Genomic DNA, 25,407 nt, shown 5'->3' on the forward strand with positions numbered 1-25,407 from the left:
TTAGATTGGGTTTATACTATGCTAGGAAACCTATGGTAGGAGAAAAGGGGCATTTCTTTTCTCCTCTTCCTATTCTTGATGAATCTTGTAGGGGCTGCTGGAAAGATAAAGGCCAAAAGTCTTAGTAGACCTAGTTGACTGGCAATGTTGTAATTTGGCAAGACTATCTGCATAGCAGACTAGCTCAAATGTTGATTCTCTAGTGGGTAACACATGATGGTTATTTGGAGGCTCCTTATAATCCATCATGCTACCCAATTTCTACCCTCTGATTGATAGATCATGTTATATTCCTCTCCCTGTTCTAGCCCTTAGGAGTCTACCCTCCTTTTTCCCCCCTTGGGCTTATTTCCTTCTGTTAAGTAGCTTTGGCTAGAATCCATCAAGATGGCTCAAGCCTGGCTACTTCTTCAGGATTAACTTCTGTTACCATATGAACCTTTGCTCTTACAAATGTTGGGATTTAGTGTATTCTCTATGATCTTGTAATCTCATTTGGACATCAAGGATAACTCTTATCTACCTCATGACTTCAATTTCCCCTGAGGGTTGGGAAATAAAAGCTCAGTCTGCTTCTATGAGCTTTATATAGTTTGATGACTGACTGACTTATGTATGTATGTATGTATATATGTATTATTTATTTATTTATTTATTTATTTATTTATAATTCTCTTGACTTTCTTTGAATATCTAATCATTCAATTATTTACGCTGGACCATATTCAACATTTTTAAAATTTAATTTAATTTAAATTCCAGTAGAGTTAACATACATTGACATCTTTTAGTAAATAACACATGGACATGTGTAGTATCATTGCTTCAGATATGAGGATATTTAGTATTTATTGTTCTCAACTTTAAGGCTTTAGTAAAAGTTCTTAGACAATTGGAAAACTGTTAGAATATGGAAGGAAATTTAAAATAATATAGTCTAAGCCACTGCATTACAGAGAGAATGATAACTTATCCACAGTCCCAAAATCTGTGGCAAAGTTGAATTTAGTATATAGCCCTCCAATTTCTACGCTAGTTTCCCCCAAATATGCTAGTTTTCTTTCTGAAAGGAATCATTTCTGGAAGCTTATTAGGATAGTTATACTTAAAATTATATTAGTATAGTTATACTTAAAACAATGCTCTGATCAGATAGAATAAATTCGCAGAAAGAAATTATCTGAATTCATGAAAAGGCCATTTTATATGATTATAGAACTGATCATCTATTTTATTACTTTAAACAATAAATTTCTTTTGATGGAATCCAAAGCATATTAGGTTCTTGCCAATTTATGCTCAATAATGAAAAAAAGGTTCCAGTGTATTAATTTTTCTCCCTAATCCATTGGATTACATTTGATGATAACAACTGTTTGTTTCTTAAATTCAATATTCCATCATATTTTGTCATCTTAACAACTGTTTGTTTCTTAAATTCAATATTCCATCATATTTTGTCATCTTTAATTTCAAACTAATCCAATTTTTTGTCTCTATTTCTACTGATGGCTCTACTCTTCTCTCACATGCTTGTTTTACTCTCTCTTCTCTTATCCTTTTTATCAAATAAGTGTCAACTCCACTAGATGTATCTATATATTGTTTTTAACCTCTCACCCATTCTTTCCATTTTCAGCTCTTTCACCTATAACTATTCACTTATTTATAACTTATTTATAACTTTCTCTTATTTAGTAATCCTCTATTATTAAACATCTTTTGTTATTAAAATATGATAAAAATAAAATAGAAAATGCATAACTATTTCTTAAAGTCTAACTTACAGAATCATAGATCTAAGAATTGGAAACATTTATATCATCTGATTGATCAAGTTCTTTGATGCTAATATTATCTTCACATAATGGTCTTTTAGTTCATGCTTGAATTCTATAGAGAACAGACAGACTTTCTTGAGATAGAGTTAATACTCCCACTGAGCAACTCTGACTTCTTAGAATGATCTTTTTCTAAAATTAATTCTACCTCTCACTTTTCTGTATTTTGACTGATTTGTCCCTTTGGATATTTTAGAATAAGTCTAAGCTGCTTATATATGACAAACTTTCAACTATTTAAAGATAACAGTTTTATGTAGTATTAGGCTTAGGAATTCTGACTTTTGAGCCAGGATTCCTGCCTATTTGCCATGTGATAATACTTTTTTGCTATGGGAAATAATATGCTTTTGTATCTCACTAAGAGATCAGGACACTGAAAATGATATTTCTATATGATAGTTAAGAAAAAAAGGTTATTTTTTCAAAGTCTTTATATCTTGTTTTATTCCATGAACAATTGTATTTGCTTGTTATTAGACAATACACAAAGGCCACATCTTAATGTTACAAATAAAGACAGTCTGCAATTGAAAGTCACTACTGTTAATCTGGAGTTAAGAGAGGCAGGTCAAATCACTCTATTACATATGAGCAGAATGTATGCCCAGAGTTCAACTACAAAAACTCTTTTTGCCTGACCCCCTAAGACATTTGTATATTGGAGTTCCCTGAATACTTTACTCATTGGCTTATAAAAAGCAACAATTAATTGATTCAGGGAAGACCTTGCAAGAAGAAGGTCTCCCCTGAATCTTCTATCAATACTTCCTTAAACATCAGCTCTAATATTTAATTTAGTTCTCATTCCTTAAGTTCCTTTGATCATTTCCATAATAATATGGTTTCAAGTTTTTCCTCATCATTTTGCTTTCCCTCCATTAAATGCATTGTTGTTTATCTATGTTTCCATTGTATGATTGAGCCCAGAACTGAACAAATAATCACAATCATTGTTAGCATGCTAGATGCAAAGTAACCTCTTGTTTATTCTTGACATTGTTAATACAGCTGAAGATAATATTAGGGTTTTGTTTTTGTTTTTGTTTTTGTTTTTGGTAAGCACATACCAGTCTGACTCACAATCAAATCAATAATTAGCTATTGATACCTGTTGCCATCTTCTCTCTTGCAGACTTTTGACATAGCAACCTGATTACATTCTTGCCTAAACTCTATAATCTATTCTTCATAAAGCATCTAGCATGATCTTTTAACAGGTTATCAAGTTACATCTCTACTTAAAACATGACCTGGTCATTGCCTATCTATTAATTTCACTCCTTATGACTCTTCTTGTCATACATTCTCTTTATCCATACAGATTCTTCCAACTTTTTCTATATTGGTACTTCCTCAATCACAGCAAGTGTTTCCTCCTGAGGGTTTTGACATTTGCCTTCCTCTGCCACTGACACTTTCAGGAATTTACATGGCTTGCCTTTGTACATTCATTAGATCTTTCCTTAGAGACCTATTCAGCGTGATATTTTTGCCATCTTATGCAAAGCAACATCTTGGAACCCCATCACCATATACATCACTTACTATCTCTTTACTCAATTTATTTGTGGGAATTATCTGTGCAGACCTTGTATTATTTTTTCTTACTAAATTGTCTATCTTTTTTTCCTAGACTGTGAGTTCCTCAAAGATGCAGAATCTGTCTGTCTTGTTCACTGCTGTATTCTTAGTTACTAGCAAAATATATAATAAGCACTAAATTAATATTTGTTAAATTAGCAGATAGCAAATGATTTGAGCTAAAAGATACTTGAAATTTATTAGGCCACTAGGACCAGGAATGAGAATATTTTTTTCTAAATGCCTTTTACCTCTGTAATCTCCATCCCTATTACAAAACATCTTTGACAAATTACTTATGCCATACCCACTTGGAACTTTTTAGCCACAGCTATGATATCTTTATGGAGACAGACTTATAAATGAAACAAATATTCCATCTTGGGTTCTGCTGAATCCCTTAAACCATCAACCAAACAAACAAAAATCAACCCATTCCTTCAGGATTATAGAACCAGGGGCCAGGTTGAAATAGTTCTTGTTTAGTTTAGGCATTAAACAAAAATAGCTCTAGGCTAGCACAGGCATTATCAGCTAGTGCATCTCTCTGAATTATTACAGAAGAGCAAGTAGACAGGCATATATGGTGTTCTCTTGGAGACCTTTAGAAAGTCTTGAAACAAAATCTGCCAGACATACATGCTGAGTGAAAATATGTGGCATGATACTTCAGAGACCTGATCGAGGACATTAGTGATTCAAAGATCTTACTTTTTTAGCTTTCTTTTCTCTCTCTCTCTCTCTCTCTCTCTCTCTTTCTCTCATCTCTTTCTTTTTCATTTTTAATTGCTACTTTCACAATCTCCTGAATTAACCTAAGTTCTTTAACCCAGAACTTCAAGGATGCCAAAAAAAACAAAAAACAAAAAAAAAAAACCTCAGTTTAGTTCACAGTATTAAACGATGTTTCAATGATCTGATTAGAAAATCCAAAATTAGTCTTTATGGATGTTTTCTGACCAGAAATTGTTATAATCAAAAACACAGATTATGCCTCTCTTCATAGAAGAAAATAATCAAACAAGTAAGTAATAATTTCCTTTCATTTATTTAAAAGTAAATGCCTATTGGGGCACCTGGATGGTGCAGTTATTAAGTGTCTGACTTTGGCTCAGATCATAATCTCATGGTTCATGAGTTTGAGCTCCACATGAGGCTGTGTACTGACAGCTCAGAGCCCCTGGAGGCTGCTTCAGATACTGTGTCTCCCTCTCTCTGTCCCTCCCCTGCTAATGCTCTGTCTCTCAAAAATGAATAAATGTTTATATACATATATATATATATATATATATATATATATATATATATATATTACCTATCTTTATAGAAATTATTGTCTTAAGTCTTGTATAAGAAACATCAAACAAAGCACACATTGCCTCTGTTTTTATAGAGCAGATAGTCCTGTATTTTTTATGTAAGCATCTAAAAATTATAACTGCAAAATATTCAAGTACTAAGAAAGGAAAGATCATCAATTAAAACTGTATTTATCCCTGATCTGGGTCATTTAGATGGTTCCATCACAGTCTAAATCCACAGGGAGGGTAAGGTCATCCTGTAAGCATTGTAACACCATTATAAAACATCATAAGATAACTAAGTTCCCTGTCAAATTTCTGTCTTAAAGCTACAATGAGAATCAGAATGGAAAACATTTTTTTTAAATGCTAGAAAAAAAATATTGTGGTTGACACCCGAATCAAATAAAAATCACCAAATATAGATATCGACAGTTTCAAGAAATATGTAGTTGGCTTGACTGATTTTTAGCAAAGTAACATTTTCCAGAAGAGCTAAAATAAACTTAACCCTCTTTATTCTTACAAAATAGGATTTATTTTACACATGATACATTTTAAATATTTGGGTCCTGATAAGCCTATACATTTTACTTAAATTCAAGTAAAACAGGACTTTTTTCCTGTATTTCTCTGCATGTCAGCTGTGGCCAGCTTCTTTGGGTTCTCCAGAATGTAACTGTCTCTACATTTTATAAGCAGAATAGACTTGTATTGAATTAATGAGATGTAGAAAAAGTAGCTGTTTTCTTGCTGACAAACTTTCAAATTACTACATAGGAGCAGCTCCTCAGAAGTTCATGATAAGCAATAAAATAATCTTCACCATAAACAGATATATTTTGTTGTTTTATTACTATAATAGAAATTTATCCTTGCTTAACAAATGATATTGTGAACATTTGTTAACAAGGATAAAGTATGAATTTTATGAGAATTATTTTATAATAACAAAAAAACTAATGTGCATGATTAATTTTTTATCAGCAAAGATTTATCATTATTGGAAATGATAATCTCAGTGAGTCAGTCCAGTTGAAAAAGCATGAGATAACTTTCATGGCACTTTCTTGATTATAAAACACTTTGATATGTTTTGCTTATTCCTTAGCCAACAGTCAGTGGAAAATATTTTAAATATTTTTTTAGTATAAGAGAAACAACATTTAGATGACCTAATAAATCAGTTAATTTTGTCTTTGCTTTCCAAAACACTGAGAAAACATATTTACTCTCATTTCTCTGGGATGTTGAATCTGGCTCTCTTCAGGTGATGATTTCCTTTTTATATCACTCTAGAATTTGTTGACAAGTATAGTTACCTTTAACATTTTCTTTGCCTTTAAGATAAAAATAAATAAAACTAAATTCATGTACACTTCTCCATCTGCCCCCACCTCCACTGACAAGAAGAAATTAAATTGTCTTCTGATTAATTACATGTCTAATATCACCAGTGCACAGCTGATAAGAGTCAACTTGTGTTTTTGCACTGAGGTAGCCTCTATTATCATCATGACTTCCTGGGGGACCAATACAATGTGCACATATATAATTTCAAAATGATCACAGAGGAGCCATAATCCATTTCTCTTTCTCAACTGCAGCAGGCCAGTCAGACTTAATACTATCAGGGCTTGTTTTTTGTAGCACTTCTCTTTTCATTTTCTTTTATAGTTCTTAGGAAGCACTGGCTGTCAGTGACAAAGTTCTGTGCTATTTACCCCACTGCTGCCAAGAAGAAGGAGAGTATTTGTATAAGCTTATCAATGACAGGCATTCTCTGTTCAGTAGTATATCATCTTCTTGGCAGAAGGAACAAACTGTCACCTGTCCAATAAAATGAATTTAACTCAACGAAGCAGAATGAGGTGAAAATGGAGAAAAAAATGTATTTTGGGGGTTGTTTTTAAAGCAGTACAGCTTACATCAGAAGCATCTGAAAGTAATTCAGGAGAAAGTAACTAGATGTACTTAGGTAGGAAGAAATTCAGGGTAACTCTGAGAATTGAATTTCCTTTGCTGACAGCGTATAGCCTGCTTGGGATTCTCTCTCTGTCTCTGTCTCTCTCTCTCTCTCTCTCTCTCTCTCTCTCTGCCTCTCTATCTCCCCCCCCTCTCTCTCTCAAAATAAATAAAGAAACTTCTTAAAAAAAAAGCTCAGCTTGAAGTTAGGTCACAGTGCTTTCAATGTCACTGTATCTGAAGTAAAGATACAAAGAAATCTTGCATCTTCTTTATTGTTAACTAAAACAAAATTATTATTTGCATATAAAATACTTATAGATATAAATAAATATGTAGTAGAGCTCAAAAGTGCACATGGGTATTTCTTATTACTGTATGCACACTTTATTTAAGCTACTTTGTTGAGGTATGATTGATATACAATAGGCTGTACATATTTAATGTATACAACTTGATGAGTTTGGAATAAGTATACATCTGTGAAACTATCACCACAATCTATGCCACAAACATATCCATCATCTCCAAATGTTTTTTCCTGCCTTTTTATTTTATTATTATTTTATTTTATTTTATTTTATTTTATTTTATTTTATTTTATTTTATGTTGTGTAAGAACACTTAAGATTTACCCTCTTGACAAATTTTTAAGTATGCCTCTTATATAAAGAATCTATAAATAATCTAAAGTAGTGAAACTCATAAAGGCAGAGAGTAGAATGGTGGGTGCCAAGGAGCTCGGACAGAGGAAGGAACAAGAAGATATTATTCAAAGGGTACAATGTTTCACTTACGCAAAATGTGTAAGTCCTAGAGATCTACTGTGTAGCATACTGCTTATAGTTAATAATACTGCCTTGCATATTTTTACAGTGTGCTTTTGCAAACTACTGTCTTCAAGAGATGGAATCTACTTTTCTGCCCCTTAAATCTTGTCTTGGCCTATGTGATTTGCCATGGTGAATGAGACATGAGACATTAGACATTAGCCAAATGACACAGAGGCTTGAAAAGTATTTACAAATTGGAGTATATCCCTTTTATTGCTTCACCTAGCTGAGTAACTGTTTAATAACTTGGGCTAGACTACTAGAAAATCAGAGACATGATCAATCCATTCCCATTGCCTTTGCTAACAGGAGCCAATTACCATCAGTGTCAGGCTAAATACTCTATCCAATTCTACCCTTTCAAACTTCACGGGAATTGCAAAGATCAGCTCAACCTGCCAAAACCAGAAGAACCACCAGCCTCACACTCAGAATTGTGAGAAATAATATGTTTTTTTGCTTGCTTGTTTGTTTTTTTTACTACTAAACTTGAGGGTGGTTTACTATGCAGTAACAACTAACCAGTGCAATAGACAATTAACATGTGTATTATGTTCTGTGAATTGAATTTCTTTAAACAGTAGTTTCTCCATGCTTAAAACACACATCTGCAAATGTACAGACACATACACTTTTGAATTTCTATATTTTCAAAGTTATCTTCCATTCTTTCTCTTTCTTTTCTTCAGCTCAACTTCTCAGAAAACAAAATTTACAGTATTTGTCTAATTGTCCTACTCTCCTAACCATTTCTCAACTCACTATTGTAAGATTGATGTTTCCACTACTTTTTACGTAAAGTATATACTTATTCAGATTCTTTCAGGTTTATATAATGTTTTTCTATTGCAGGATCCTATCCAGAATCACACATTACATTTAGTTTTTGTGTCTCCTTAGTTTCCTCTTCCTTTGACCGTTTCTCCAATATTCCTAGTTTTTGATGACCTTCAAATTTTTGAGGAGTACGGCCAGACATTTCATAAAATGTCTTTCATTTGGGATTTGTCTCATATTTTTCTTATGATTAGACTGGGAATATAGGTTTTAGTGAGGAAAATCACGGAGGTTAGGTGCCATTCTCATCACATCATATCAAGGGTAAATGCTATCTCTGCTGATGCTGACCTTGATCATCGCTGGGTTGAAGAAGGTTTATCACTTTCCTTCACTATCAAGTTACTTTATTTTATCCCCACTTTCCAACTCTGTACTCTTTGGAAACAAGTTACTGTGGACAGCCCACATTTCAAGGAAGGAGGAGTTACATTCCACTTCCTTGAGTAAAAAAGTATTTTATGAACTATTTGATGTTCAACCTACATGGTGAATTTGTCTATTCTTTTGATTAATTACTTATTACATCAATATGGACTTATGGGTAATTATTTTATTCTTTGGGTTATAATTCATGCTTCTTTTTATTCTTGCTCAAATTTTTTTTTTCCAATTTGGGCCATTGGGAACTCTTTCAGTTGGTTCCCATTGTCCTTTTGACCTACCTTCCTCATTGTGTTTTTGTTTGCTGCTTTGTTTTAGCACTTCCTTACTTTCTGGTACTACAAGATACTCTAGGCTGGTCAAGTACATTTCCTGCCACAGTCCTAGAGTTAGTCCTTCTGCAAGTAATACTGATCCTTTCAATTGGAGAAAAGTATTAGAAATGAAGATCTTGATACTTTGTGTGTTGGTTTCTATTATGGTACTTTGCTTTTAGGCCTTCTCAGATGACAAAACAAGACATATGTGTATATACCTAACTATGTATACATACACATTCATAAATACTTTTTATATATAACCATCTGTATCTACATGAAGCTAAACATGGTTCCAACTGACGTCTTCAATCTAATCCATTACCATGTAAATAATTCCATCCTTCTCTTGCTTATCTGCAACCTCTCACTCCAACAGTGAGGAACCTGGATCCCACCATCCACCTTCCATTGACTTAATTGTTCAATTTCATGTATAGTGTTTTTTGAACTGCTAATAATGATATTGTTAACTACAGTATATTACCAAAATACAGGTTTTTTTGTTTTGTTTTGCTTTGTTTTTGCTTTAGTCTTAAAGATTCATTTCCATAGTTACTTAGATCAGTACATCTGTCCCCCACTCCCCTAAGTGAAGTTACTTCATATATTTGTAGCATAGTTAGTTTGTCACTTTCTGCCTTTAAATCCTGGGTCCTCTAACCGCTTAAATTATTGTTTTCAATTTTGTATACATTAATGTTCTGCCATATAGTTCTATTGGTTTTGATAAATATACAATGATATTTGTCCACCATTACAATAACATATAGAGCAGTTTCATCACCCTAAAAAGTACCTTATGCTTCATTCACTCATTTAGTCATTTCTCTGTCCCAACTTCTGCCAATCAGTAATCTGTACAATCTCTATAGTTTTCCCTTACTAAAAAGGGCTTATAAATGATATCATGCAAAATCTAGCCTGTTCAGACTGGCTTCTTTCAGTTAGCAATATACATATAAGATTCATCCATGTGTTTGCAAGGCTTGATCATTTATTTTTATCACTGAATAGTATTACATTATATGAAATTTACAGTTTGTTTATCCATTCACTTATTGAAGGGCATCTTAGTTGTTTCACATTTTTTATTATTATTAATAAGACTCCTGTAAACTCTTTTTGTGCAGGTATTTTATACAAGCATACATTTTAAAATCAGTTAGGGACATGCCTAGGAGTCCAATTGTTTGATTATATGGTAAGACTATTTAGCTTTGTAAACACAGCTACATTGTCTTCCAAGGTAGTTGGACCATTTTGTTTTTCTACCAGCAATGAATAAACTTTACTGTTTCCTGTATCCTCACCAACAATTGATATTGATTTTACTTCTTGTGTCTCCCTGGATCTTAACCATTTTGATATGTGTGGTGGTATCTCACTGTTGTTTTAATTATCAATCCTTTTTAAATATGACTGTAGACCGGGGCGCCTGGGTGGCGCAGTCGGTTAAGCGTCCGACTTCAGCCAGGTCACGATCTCGCGGTCCGTGAGTTCGAGCCCCGCATCAGGCTCTGGGCCGATGGCTCGGAGCCTGGAGCCTGTTTCCAATTCTGTGTCTCCCTCTCTCTCTGCCCCTCCCCCGTTCATGCTCTGTCTCTCTCTGTCCCAAAAATAAATAAAAAACGTTGGAAAAAAAAATTAAAAAAAAAAAAATATGACTGTAGACCCTATACAAGTTATAAATCTTCCATTGCTTTCAATAGTCAGTTTTTAAATATAGTATGGTATAAGAGTTCTATATTTCTCAATGAAACACACCCAAGATTATCTATCCATTAAAAAATTAATAAATAAAGCAAAGAGAGAATACAGTCTTGGACTTCTCTTATTTCTTCCATCAGTTTGCTGGTTCAAATACAGCAATAATATAAAATGTGTTTATCACTCATAGCTGATAATAGAAGGTAATTATACCTTCCTTTTCTATAATAATAATCAAGTTACTATGCCAATAGGTCATTTAATGTGATACTCATAAACAAATAAAAGCAATATCCAGAGAAAAACTAAAGAATAAAATACCAAATAATAAAATAGTGAATAAAATATTGAATGTATTACACAGTAAAAAAAAGCAAAATAATAAATTTTTAAAATAATTTGTTAAAATAAGGTAAAGGTGAGAGAAAGTTTTTGAATGTAATTATCCTTGATAACTGATCCTTAAAGTATCTAATCAATTTTTAAGCAGATATATGCAGTATAGAAGAATTTAGTCTGTTTTAAAAAGTAATACACATAGATGTTTTACATTAAATGCAGATAATTAAAAATTGAAATCATGTAAAAATGATAATGTCCTTTGTTTTCAACTTTTTTTTTGGCATTGTCTGTAATATCTGAATAGTAACTTACCTCCAGACTCATCCTTGTTACTCGTATTTTTCAATGTTTTATTCTACTCTATGGAAAAAGCAACACCTTGATTACCCTATGATCTGGAAATCTAGCAATTGTGGACTCCATGTCAGACTGAGTATTTTCATGTTTCCACAACCAGAGTAGAATACCTCATTTGAAGTTATGGTTTATTTGGATTATGTTGTGCCAGTAGAAGAAAAAAAAAACTTTTGAGTGATATTACAAACTACCATTCTCCTTCCACCAATCATCATTTTCAAATTAATAAATAAAAACACTAGACTCCAGTTAAATTTAATTTTGGATAAAATAAAATACTGCATGGAACATAGTAGAACTAAAACATTTATTGTTTATTTAAAATTCAAACTTAACTGTGCTTCCTTTCTTTCATCTTGCAAGCCTATCTCTATTCCCTTCAGTTAGTTAGTTCCAGAAGAGATGACATTGAGACAATAAAAGAGAAATAAACTGGATCAGCAGGGAAGATGCTAATACTGCACAGAAAGTACCTAAAATAGAATAAAATATTCGAATGCTCTTTACTTCTTTTTAAAGTAATGATAATATTGATGAGCCTGGGTTTTCATTTAACTCTTAATGCTCCTTTTCATGTTTTCACAGATGTCTCTACCACCATTTTATACAGGGTTAATCCCACCTTTTCTGTCTCTTCTTAAATCACCTTTTTCTGTAAGCAGTGGTGTTCAACACATAATAATAATAAACTATTGTTTTGTTGTTTTTGCCGTTAATTACTTGTATTCCAACAAAGAAGAGGCTTTTATATATCTTCCCAAAGCATTCAGATACATTTAAACATATAAGACATTTATAACTGAAATAATAAACTTATCTTTGTATATAAAAACATTCTTTTGAATTTCAAACTTTATTAGCATAAATTAAGTTGAGAAGGAGTACTGATGCATAGGGGCACTTGTACCCCAATGTTTATAGCAGCACTCTCAACAATCGCCAAATTATGGAAAGAGCCTAAATGTCCATCAACTGATGAATGGATAAAGAAATTGTGGTTTATATACACAATGGAATACTACGTGGCAATGAGAAAGAATGAAATATGGCCTTTTGTAGCAACGTGGATGGAACTGGAGAGTGTGATGCTAAGTGAAATAAGCCATACAGAGAAAGACAGATACCATATGGTTTCACTCTTATGTGGATCCTGAGAAACGTAACAGAAACCCATGGGGGAGGGGAAGGGAAAAAAAAAAAAAAAAAAGAGGTTAGAGTGGGAGAGAGCCAAAGCATAAGAGACTGTTAAAAACTGAGAACAAACTGAGGGTTGATGGGGGGTGGGAGGGAGGGCAGGGTGGGTGATGGGTATTGAGGAGGGCACCTTTTGGGATGAGCACTGGGTGTTGTAAGGAAACCAATTTGACAGTAAATTTCATATATTAAAAAAATAAATAAATAAAAAAAAAAAATAAAAAAAAAAATAAAAGAGGACTCATCCATTATACATAGTTAATATACTGTTGATATATCAGTTATACTGATAACACTTAACAGCACAATATAGCCACCAAGTTCAATTGAATCAAGCTATAAATGTTATGTGTATAAACATTTAAATCCTCACTACAATTTAATTTCTAAACACTCTTAAAACAAAAACTGTGACATAATTAATTTTTAGCAGTATGATACTATTAATCCAAAGAATATAAACTACTTTTGTAGAATAAAAGATATCACTTTAGGTCTAAGATATAGAACAATAAGATTGATCAAAACAAAGTGAGAGACACTGAGGCAACCAAAAAAATTCAGCGCGCTATAGATAGCTTTAAATGACTGTGTGTGTGTGTGTGTGTGTGTGTGTGTGTGTGTAATAAATCCAGGATGATTCTGTCTTTATGTGATGAAATTTAGCATTATAAGGAGACATTTTTACAATTACTTGCTCTAAATTATATATATATGTATGTGTATATATATATATATATATATATATACATAAACAAATCTTCTAAAGGCTAATAATGTTTTAGATTGCAAATGAAAGTCAGTGAGGTGGGATGGATACTAATTTTATTAACATTTATATAGTATTTTTCTAACTACCTTATTATATTGAATTGTACATGACTTCTTGCTATGCTAACAAAGGTTTAAGAATTGTTTTCTCTTTCTTTTGTTGAAAAGTATGAATTGTGATTTAAATTTAAATGAATACCTGAGGATATTTTGTAATGAATACTTTAATATATTTTTATTATTTGATACATACAGAAGGATTCTTACCTGAAAGATACCCGGCTACTGACAGAAACAAAATTAGTTTCCAAGAGGAAGCCATCCTTGGTTACTAGGATATCCTGTGTCCCACCTACTTTGTTTAGCAGCTGTGATGTTTCTTCATTAAAGAATGCCCTGTTCAAATAAATAACAATTTTAAAAAACTAACAAAAAAAAAGGTAGACAAACACAAACCAACCCAAAAATCTGAGAGTAAAATGGCAAACACCTTTTATTGCACAGGTCAGGTTAATATATATTTGTATTGACAATAATAAAATCTCCATTAAAATTAATAATGCACAATACAAAAAATTCAGAGAAGTGGTAAACTTTCCTTAACACATTTAATTATATTGAATACTCCTCTACAGATAATAAAAACATCAGGTTCTAATGGGGATGATTTTTCCTCACAGGGAATGTATAATAGCTTTATTTAGTACATTAGACAAATTATTGGAATAGAAAAATTGCGTAGAAAAATCAGTTATATTAATATATATTCCTCTAGTCTAGAACATAACTAATGATCAGTTAGCCAAGTGATTTCACACATTCTGCCTGTAGCTCATCTAAATCTCCACAGGAAAATTTTTTACTTAATTATTAATGTCAACTGCCTTTGTTTATAACTCCTGTGATTATCTGCACTGTGTTATAGTTCCTTCCTTTGAAGAGATATTTCTCTCAGCGTCTTTTACTAGTCAGAATCTAAAGGAAATTTTTTTGTGAATATTTAACATTTTTTGTCTAATGGAATTTTGATAAGATGACAAGTGTAACACATTAATATCCTTTGGTTCTATTATTTGTACTGAAAGATATGATAAAGTTTAAAAAAAAAACCCATAAAATTCTACCATGAAACTTCCTGCAAGAACTTGACAAATGTACATTAGAAATTCCTATAATAGACAAGTAACTTTTGAATTTTCAGGTGTCAGTTAATGGTGTCCTTCTTAGCCCAAAGTGATTAAATTAAAATAATTGTAATGTAATAATAATTTTTAAATAGCAATTTCTTCTTGGAAACTTGTTCCTTCCTAGAGACTTAACGGTTCAAGTTATCTCTATCTTTTAGAAAACATCTTAAAAATTAGACAAGTATTTCCCCTCTTTAGTTAGGTAATAATTTGATATAGTCATGTCCAAACAGGGAAATCTGTTAGTGAATCTTTTACCTGATTAATGTTAGTCCCATTTCACTTGTATGTTTAAATCTAATTTTTGATACTCTATTTGAATTACATGGTTAGATATCATGAGTGGAGAAGAAAGTTAATAATACCTAATAATAGTTGATTATAGTCATCTACTTAAAAAAAATACTTTCATTTTTTTCATCAGAAACAAAGACAGTTTGAAGCACCACAAATGACCTTATCACAATTTTTTACATTTTAAACCACTTTTATTATTTTTATACTGTTTTGGTTTTTTGCCAGAAAGGAAAAGGAGAAAATTAGCACTTGGCACACAAACATTAGAGAGACTTAAAGTTGCTAGAACTACAATTATGATTCATGAGAACTGCACATTTGAATCAGTTAATTTTCAATCTGTGTTGAAATGGGCCTTTCTCAGATTATTTCTGAGATATTAATGTAGTTTTATTTCACTTGTTGTAATGAGCTTCTGCCCAGTACCTGTCTCTCAAACTGGTATTTCCCTTGTATATTTACAGTGTGCTATTATGTTAAACATTCTTCATCAACAAATGCAAATGCTTTCGGAGCACTTAAATGCTGTAAACTGTGAATGTCAAAGACACACAAGGGCACACACCTACACATACGCACACATGTACATGGATGTTAATCACAGGCTCTGAGCCAAATAAGCAAGATACTGTAAGTATATTATTAATATAGAGCTATCAAAAAAGGGATTTATTCATATAATTGGCAGCAGTTGTAAATACAACAGATGGTTCTTCAGTAAAATTTCAAGAACACATTGATCTTAAAAATGAATGAATGGTATAATGCAGGGAGACTAACAATGAGCACATGAATAAATAAATCAGTATCAGAGAGTGATCCATACTATGATGTAATTAACACATCAAGGGGCAATGAGGGGATAGAAGGGGCTACTTTAGTAGGGGTTCACAGAAGCAATTTCTGATAAGACGACATTTAGGAATTTAGGATGAGTACTCATGTTTTCAACATGCCATTATGGAATAATCTGTATATATCCCATATATATGCGTATATATCCCATATATATGCGTATATACATATATATATTCCAGGTACATTTTTTCAATTCTCAAAAATAGTACACTGGATTTTATTACTAAAAGAAACCATTTCATGTTAAGATTTCTTCAAATAAAAATTGTGTGTGTGTGTGTGTGTGAGTGTGTGTGTTTGTGTTCATTTTCAAGCATCAATGCTTGTTTAATGAGGCTAAAACACAAAAAAATCATAGATCTTTAAAAATCATTCTTTTAAGACATCTAAAGACATTTCTTTTGCTTTCCTTCTTTTTTTTATTCTCTCTCTCTCTCTCTCTCTCTCTCTCTCTTTATTTTTTTTCAAATAAAAAGTAAGAGAAATCATCTTTAGGTTCTGAAATATATAAACTTTTTTTTTTTTATGGTAAACAAAGAAAAAATCCCAACAGTCCTTAATAACATAGATACTAAGAAAATGTTTTTTTTTTCCTTTTCTTTTTTGTTTTTATTTTAATTCCACTACAGTTAACGTACAGTGACATTAGTTTAGGTGTGCAATGTAGTGTACCTTACTCGGTGCTCATCATGGTAAGTGTACTCTTTAATCCTTATCACCTATTTCACCTATCCACCCTCACTTCCTTTCTAGTACCCATCAGTTTGTTCTCTATAGTTAATAGTCTATTTATTGGCTTTTCTTTCTTTCTTCCTTTGTTCTTTTGTTTCTTAAATTCCACATATGAGTGAAATCATATGGTATCTACTTTTTCTGGGCTAACTTGTTTCACTTAGCACTATACTCTCTAGCTCAATCCATGTTGTAGAAAACGGCAAGATTTCATCTTTTGTATGGCTGAATGATGCCACATTGTATATAAATATCACTTCTGTCTCTATTCATATATTTATAGATACTTGGGCTGCTTCCATAATTTGGCTATTGTAGTAATACCGTGATAAACATGGTGTTGCATACATCCTTACCAATTAGTGTTTCGTATTCTATGGGTGAATACCCAGTACTGTGATTACTGCATCATATGGTAGTTCTATTTTTAACTTTTTAAGGAACCTCCATACTGTCTTCCACAGTGGCTGCACCAGTTTGCACTCCCACCAACAGTGCAAGAGGGTTCCTTTTTCCCATGTCCTTGCCAAGACTTGCTGTTTCTTGCGTTGCTGATTTTAGCCATTCTGACAGGTGTAAGGTGACATCTCATTGTAGTTTGATTTGTATTTCTTTGATGATGAGTGTCGTTGAGCATCTTTTCATGTGTTTGTTGGCCATCTGTGTCTTCTTTGGAGAAAAATCCATTCATGTTTTCAGCCCATTTTTAATTGGATTATTTGCTTTGTGTGTGTTGAGTTCTATACATTCTTTATATATTTTGGATACTAACCATTTATCAGATATGTCATTTGCAAATATCTTCTCCATTCTGTTGTCTTTTAGTTTTGTAAACTTTTTTATATGCCTCTCTTGAAAACACAATTATTTTCATGACTTGAATAAAATGCTTGTATCAGATTAATAAAATAATATAAAACTACATTATTTTATGGATTACGGTATATTAAGTCCCTATTACAAGCCAGATTAAGTTATAATCAGTTAATAAATTTTACTAAAGAACATCAGGATGTATTTTTAGAAATGCCCTAATGGAGACTGGCAGCTATAGAATAGAGTGTTGTTCATCAAAATATTGGAAAAGTAATAAATTCTAATTGGGAAACTACTAATTGGATACATTTTTTAAAAAACTTCACATTTTAAGAGAACTTATTTCAATGTTTAGAATATTATCACATTAATTAAAAACGCATTAAAAACCTCACTTTTTAAAAGAACTTATTTCAATGTTTAAAATACTATCACTGTTAGTGATAGTAACAATTAGTACTAGTCACTATTATCACCTGTGATAGTTAAAGAAAAATATGTGAAATGAAATCATATTAGTTTGCAAATTTTTACTTGAATATTGCATGTATTTGCAATTGAAGTAAAATTAGATCTTTGTATTAAGTTATAAATCATAAATATTAAATGCATTGCACAGTTGATCGTGTAGATAATTACTTAAAGGCATCCCATCTTAAGTTGAATTTTAAGTAGAAATGCTAACATATGTTGCGTGGTGCCTGGGTGGCTCAGTCGTTAAGCATCTGACTTCTGCTCAGGTCATGCTCTCCCGGTTTGTGAGTTCAAGCCCCATGTTGGGCTCTGTGCTAGCAGCTCAGAGCCTGGAGCCTGCTTCAGATTCTGTGTCTCCCTTTCTCTCTGTCCTTCCCCCACTCACACTCTGTTTGTCTCTCTCAAAAGTAAAATAAAAACATTTAAAAAATGTAAAAAAAAAAAGAAATACTAGCATTTGTTGTATAAAATTGATTAAAGGATAATTGCTGGCATTGGAATTCGTTTTTTTAATGCATATATTAATGCATATATTAATGCATATATTAATGCATTAATGCATTAATGCATTAATGCATATATTTTTAATGCATATATTAAACTGCCTTATGACTGATATTCATATGTAAGTGTATATAAAGAAAGATTTCTATTATTGCCTGTTGATCTCTCTTTCCAGTTCTCTAGAAATTATTTCCTACTGTTTGACCCCTTACAATCTATTTTAAAACATAATTACATTTTAAAACATAAATCAGGCTATATCATTTCCCTGTTTCACTGGTTTATTCTTAAAATCTAAATTCCTTATATAGTCTGCAAAATGATATATAGTCTAGTCCCTGCCTAACTTTCTGACTTCATCTTCCAGCACTCTAGACTCTATTCCCACCACACTGATTTTCTTGCTGCTTCTCAGATATGCCTAGCACTCATTGTTTCCTTTGCTAGGACCCCTCCATCATCAGTTCTTCCCAAACAGATAACCTTAAACCCTGAAGACCCTGCTCTTCAGGCTTTTCTTAATTCTTCTCCTTAAATAAGAAGTCCCTTCCCAACCTTCTTCCTGTTAGCCCTGTCACTGGTTTTCCATGCATTGTTCCTGCCTTATTTTTATTCTTTGTATTTATCAGTGCCTGAGGTTATGCTATTTGTTTACTTTATTTTTAATTATCTTTTTCTCCTAGTGGGATGTGATATCCATAAAACCAGTAGTTTTGTCTTGTGTATCTTTGTAGACTCCTCATATAGAACAGAACAGGTTTGGTTTTAGTAGCTATACAATTGCTATTTTTGAATAGTAATTATTGAATAAACTGAAATCTCTGGTAAATACATTATTTGGCACAAAGTAACATAAGAAGAAATTAATCATGGCAACCACTACCACTTATAAAATTCTATGTGCTAGACATTATCGTATGCACTCTACCTACACAACCTCTATAAATTAACTTGACACCTTTTATTGATGAAGAAAACTTGCCCAACATCACACAGCTGGTAAAAGTCATAACTGGGGTAAGAATAATGTTGACTTTTAAGCTACATTATCTCTTACAAAACTTCATAGCAATCTCTACAAAAATTTCAAGAAGCCCTCTTATCTGACATAATTGGGACTGGTACTAAGTTCATTTAAAACAATAATTTAAAAAAAATCATACAGGCATACCTGAAACATTATAATTTAACTAATATGATTTGACTTTATATTTTTGGCCAATCTTATTATATAGAAAGGAGATGTTTTCTTCTGATTATGAATATTCTGATGGACAAAATCTTTTCTTTATCTCAACATAGTGAGTTTTTATACACAAGTCCTGCCTGTAATACATCATATACAATTTTTAATTTTTCGAAGTGGTGTAAGGATGTGTGAAGTGTCTTGATGACAGCATCTTTGAAGATTTTTATTATTTTTATACAGTTGCCTCATACACACCCACTTTTATAACATTTCCTAAGTCAGTTATTTTATTGTTTGTTCAAGACTATTAGTTTTTGTGGTTTTAAAAAATCTTTTGTTTTGTTGTCATAGAACCAAATGCTCCCACTGCTGGTGCACTCATATGTCATTAATCTGCATAATGTTTATTTTAATTACCTAATTACATCAATAAGTACAACCTCCATAAACAGTGTAAATACAACTGAATATTGTTAAGCATGCAACTTACACAGCAGCAGTGAGTAAACTAGAAATGAGCCTACTTAACCGTCAGCATCTAACTTATTCTGAATTATTTTTATTTATAGACACAATAAAGGGTGTTACTTGGCAAATTAGTACAGTAGAGTAAAAGTTTTTCTACTCTAATTAGCATGTGACAGGGCTACAATATGAGGGACCTGGATGTACATTTTGGTAAAACAATAAAATAATCAAGTATACATTTTTCTGTGTACCTCATTCTCCATATCAACCATGACTCTGCCAAAAATTGAGCTAGTGGCACTTTTGCTTGGAATATATATTTTTTAAGCTGAGCAAGGACAGGACAGAACTCATTGAAAACAAAAAACATTAAGAATCTTTTATGGGGAATTATATTTTAGATGTCTTTGAAGTGGCACCTGGACAAAACAACAGATAATAAGATGCAACAGAAGATCTAGCAGAAAAAAGTGAATAAAAAATAAAAGTATATGTGTTGGTCTTGTTAGGTTTGCTATCATTTATCTCTTGAGGACCAAGCAGCAATGCCAGGAAGAGAGACTTCTTGCTCTCAAACACAACCAGAGTGAGTTATGATATTGAGAGTCACAAGAAAATAAATTACACTTTTGTTTCCTGGACAAAGGATTATGGGTTGTAGATAGAAGATGGAGTTCATAGTGTTTACATAAATTTTGAGGTATGATTTTCTATAGTGTGTAGTTAAACATGGTTCTGGTCTAGTTTCCTCATCCTTTTAAATCCAAAAACTTATTTTGACTTCAATAGAACCTGCCTCATGAAAAGGGATACAGTAACGATTTAAGAAGCAGCAGCACTAGTCATCTGAGACCTCAAGCCAACTTTATAATTTTATTTAAAACAGAAGAGTAGAGGAAAATACAGCTCAAGACTATGTAATAATACAGGGCGCACTTAATGGAGATGGGAATCAGAAAAGAGAAAAAGACAACTCTAAGAAACTCGTGCCAGAAATATTCCATGATTCTTATCACCTGGTGACTGGTATAAGGAAAGTGTGAAGACAGAACCCTAACTTATTGCACCTGACACTAGCCTCCATGTAAATTCTGACAGGACTTTTGCTGGGATCTTGAGTACCATCCTATGGCCAGGTAACAGAAGATTTCCCTTTCTGATAATTTGGAAACTAGACACCATGACAAAGCTTCCTTCTTAAAATAATACAAAGTATAAAATACTTTTAAGTGCCTTAATGAATTAATTCAAGAGGAAAAACTTACTGAAGAGCAAAATGAGATAAAAGCAGCAAGCAGAGAAATGAAGCTAAGTTTCACTGTTGGGTCATTTATCAAATCTCAGTGAACTTTATCTTGGTGTTCATGGCTTCTCTGAGAGTATGAGATCCAAAAATTAAAGCTTAGAGCCCACAAGTGTGGATGTTTAAATAGGAGACTCCATATATCTAGGAGCACAAAGGGTTTCAAAATCATAGGATGAACTAAAAACACCCCTCCAGAAAGATACTCCACCAACAGAATAGTAAAAGAAAAATTTTATTCTTAAACCATGAGGCTATACGGAAACAAAAAGGAAAATCTCATAGTCAATAATCATAATATGTACAGGAAAACAAATCACTATGAGTGATAGTCAATAGAAATAATAAAAGTCAGAATCAGACCTGCAAAGACTTTAGATATTTGACTTTTCAGGCACGAATTGTACATATATATATTTTGTTTTAAACATAAGGAATTGTGTTATGAAAAAGAAGAAAAAAAATTAAAAATGTTTAGAATGCAACCCAGAAAAGCAAATGGATGGAAAATGTGAAAGGAAGGTAAACAAAATGGAGGGCATACTAAGAATATCTTATATATATAATCATATTTTCAGAAAGAGAAAGAGACTGGGATGAAGAAATATATGAAGAGAGAGATAGTTGTTAAAATTTACCAAAACTTCTGAAATTGACCAATATTAACTCTCAGAAAGACAGTAAAAAAGCAAGAAGAATAAACAACTGATAAAGTCATAATGAAAATGCTGACCATCAAAGACAACATCCAGAGAGAAAAAAAGGCATTAATTGTTCAGGTAGGAAAATCAGACTCTCAGTGACTTAATAATAGCAATAATGGGATCCAAAAATATTGGAATAATGAGCTGGTAAAAATAAGTCAATATATAATTATAAACCTTGTGAAAATTTATTCCAGGGACACTTATTCAAAAACTGAGAGGTCAATTTTATCTTAATAAAGCTGGGAAAAAACAGAGTTTGTCAAAAATAAATCTTTACTAAGAAAAATACTATAAAATAGTAATTATAAAATAGAAGAAAAGAATAATTGCAGAGAGATTTCTGAAATAAAAAAAAGGAACATAACAAAAGCTGAATCATGATGTTTAATATATGCCAGGAATTGTTGCTTTGGAAAAATATTTAACACATATAACTCTTTGAGAAAAAACTAATATTCTTATTTTAAAGATGAGAAATATGAGGTATAGAGAGGTTAGGTAAATTTTCTAAGACTGAACAGCTGTTGAGTAAACTTGAGATTTATATCTAGACAGTATGGGTACAGAGACTATGACTTTTTTTAATGTTTATTTATTTTTGAGAGAGAGACAGAGTGTGAGAGGGGGAGGGGCAGAGAGAGAAGGAGACAAAGAATTCTAAGGAGGCTCCAGGCTCAGACCTGTCAGCACAGAGCCAGTCTCTGAGCTCCAATTCACTAACTGTGAGATCATGACCTCAGCCAAAGTCCGATGCTTAACTGACCCAGCACCCCATTCTATGAACATGACTTTAAACAACACACTATACTGTCTGAAAAAAATAATAAAAAATACAGTATGAGGGCAAATTTATGAAAAGATTGTTTTAATGGATGTTAGTAATGGTTTTTTGAATATCACACCTAAACTACAAACAACAAAATAAAAAATAAATGAGACTACATCAAACTAAAAAGCTGTGCACAGCAAAAGAAACCATCAACAAAGTGAAAAGACAACCTACAACATGGGGAAAAAGGTTTGCAAACCATATATCTGATAAGTGGTTAATATCCAAATACATAAATACTCACACAACTCAATAGCCAAAAAGAAAAAAAAATGGGCAAAAGATCTGAGTAGACATTTTTCCAAAGAAGATATATGAGAGACAAACAGCTACATGAAAAGATGCTCAGCATTCACTTGTCATTTGGGAAATGAAAATTAAAACTACAGTAAGATATCATCTTACACCTTTTAGAATGACCATCCTGAAAAAGACAAGAAGGATCAAATTCTGGCATGGATGTGAAGAAAAGGGAACCTTTATTCACTGTTGGTGGGACTGTAAATTAATATAGCTACTATGAAAAATAGTAAGCACCTTTCAAAAAATGAAAATACAACTATCTCATGAGGCAGAAATTTAACTTCTGGGAATATATACAACAGAAACAAAAACACTAACTCAAAAAGGAAAGATATCTGCACCCTCATGTTCATAGCAGCATTATTTACGATAGCCAAGACGTAGAAACAATCTTAGTGCCCATCAATAGATGAATAGAAGAAGGAAATGTGATATATACACAATGAAGTACCATTTGACCATAAAAATGAGGAAATCTTACAACATTGATGGAAGGCATTAATGCTAAGTGAAATAAGTCAGAGGAAGACAAATACTGTATAGCCTCATATATGGAATCTAAGAAAAAAAAGAACAAATAGCAAAAAAACTCATAGAAAAAGAGATCAGACTTATGGCTACCACAGGTGGAGGATGGGGGAAGGAGAAATTAGAGGAAGGTGGTCAACGGTACAAACTTCTAGTTATATGATAAATAACTACTAGGGGTGTTTGTACATCATGGTTACTAAAGTTAACACTGCTGTATGGTATATAGAAAAGTTAAGAGAGTTAATTTGAGAATTATCTTCAAAAGGAAAATTGTTTTCTTTTTCTTTTATTTTTAGCTTAACATATTGTGGTAATTATTTCACAATATATGCAATTCAAACCATTATGCTGTATATTAAACTTATACAGTGGAATATATCAATTATTTCTCAGTAAAACTGGAAGAAAAAGTTTGAAATAAAAAAAACATTGTTAATAAAACTATAATAATCGTATCTTGAATGGTAAAAAGTAAAGCTAATATACAGTTAAAATATATGAAACTAGTAGCAAATATATAAGGAAAGAAGTGACTGAAATTAAATCGTTTAACAGTTCATATATATTCAGAAAGATATTAAATTTAAATTTTTATAAAATATGTTTTCCTAGGTTAACTGATGAATAAATAGAAATTTGTTAGAAAACAAATCTATTCATCATAAATATTTACCACTGCCCACTTTTTGGTGATGAAAAGAAATTATATATTTAAAACTTCTTTACACAGAATATAACACATACAGAACTTCCGGCATGTCCTATAAAACAGAAATCTAATTTTTAGTCTAACTTTAGAGACTCATCAGATTTTGATCCGAACTATGCATGTTGTCACATCTACTGCTCTACCTCAAAGAGTTTGGAGCCCAGATACATGAAATATCAAACCTAATATACAAACCTACTTCATATTGTGTATCTTCTAAGAAATGCTCACTCTCTCATCCATCAGAATAAAATTCCTTATTTGAAAATACCTAGTTGTGAAACAAATAAAACAAATTATTAAATTTCCTGATTAAAGGCAAATGCAAAATCTTAATTCAAGAATGGATTTGGAGTATCCAAGCTGCAAGATGCCAGCATGGCTGCAAGCCAATGCCCAGATGGGAGAAATAGGAAATCCAGTCTGTGAATTGCAAATATTTAGATTTTAAAGGATACATGGGCCCGAGAAAGGAGCTTGATTTTTTATATACATCATAATAATACAAATAAATTATTCCTACAATATAAATCAATTTCTAAAGTTCTCAGATATTTTTCAGTAATGTTTAATTTTGCCATATAACGTACACAGAGTGACACCTGGGTGGCTCAGTTGGTTAAGCATCTGACTCATGATTTCGGCTCAGGTCATGCTCTCATGTTTCTGAAATCCAGCCCCACCTTGGCTGTGCGCTGACAGCAGGGAGCCTAATTGGGATTCTCTCTCTCTCTCTCTCTCTCTCTCTCTCTCTCTCTCTCAAAATAAATAAATAAACTTAAAAAATTAAATAGAAACATGCAACTCTCCATTTTTTTCAGATTGGACAAACATATAAAAAGTGATGGGCTTGCCTAACACCTCACATACCTCACTGTCAGCATCAGGATTAGCTTTCCTTCCAGCTGATCCCTGGTGTAGAGAGCTAAACAATATCTGCAAACTGCCTTTACCATTTTCTACTGATGAGAAAATATTCTACATTGAGAATTAAGAAGACATTTTCACATGCTTTAGGAAAGATTCTTCTGAAAGAGAGGGATGACTTGTGACATTAAGCCTGG

General features: G+C 32.2%; 1 protein-coding gene across 1 annotated transcript in view; it reads right to left on the reverse strand.

Moving 5' to 3' along the window:
- CNTN5 (contactin 5) overlaps positions 1 to 25,407 on the reverse strand; it is a 1,390,102-nt gene that overhangs the window by 787,112 nt on the left and 577,583 nt on the right. Inside the window, exon 3 of the mRNA XM_058687390.1 lies at positions 13,704 to 13,832. Within this exon, the coding sequence (XP_058543373.1) occupies positions 13,704 to 13,758 (55 nt within the window). The 5' untranslated portion in view covers positions 13,759 to 13,832. The remainder of the gene's footprint in view (positions 1 to 13,703; positions 13,833 to 25,407) is intronic.

The sequence above is a fragment of the Neofelis nebulosa genome, chromosome 10, assembly GCF_028018385.1.
Source record: "Neofelis nebulosa isolate mNeoNeb1 chromosome 10, mNeoNeb1.pri, whole genome shotgun sequence".
Classification (NCBI taxonomy): domain Eukaryota; kingdom Metazoa; phylum Chordata; class Mammalia; order Carnivora; family Felidae; genus Neofelis; species Neofelis nebulosa.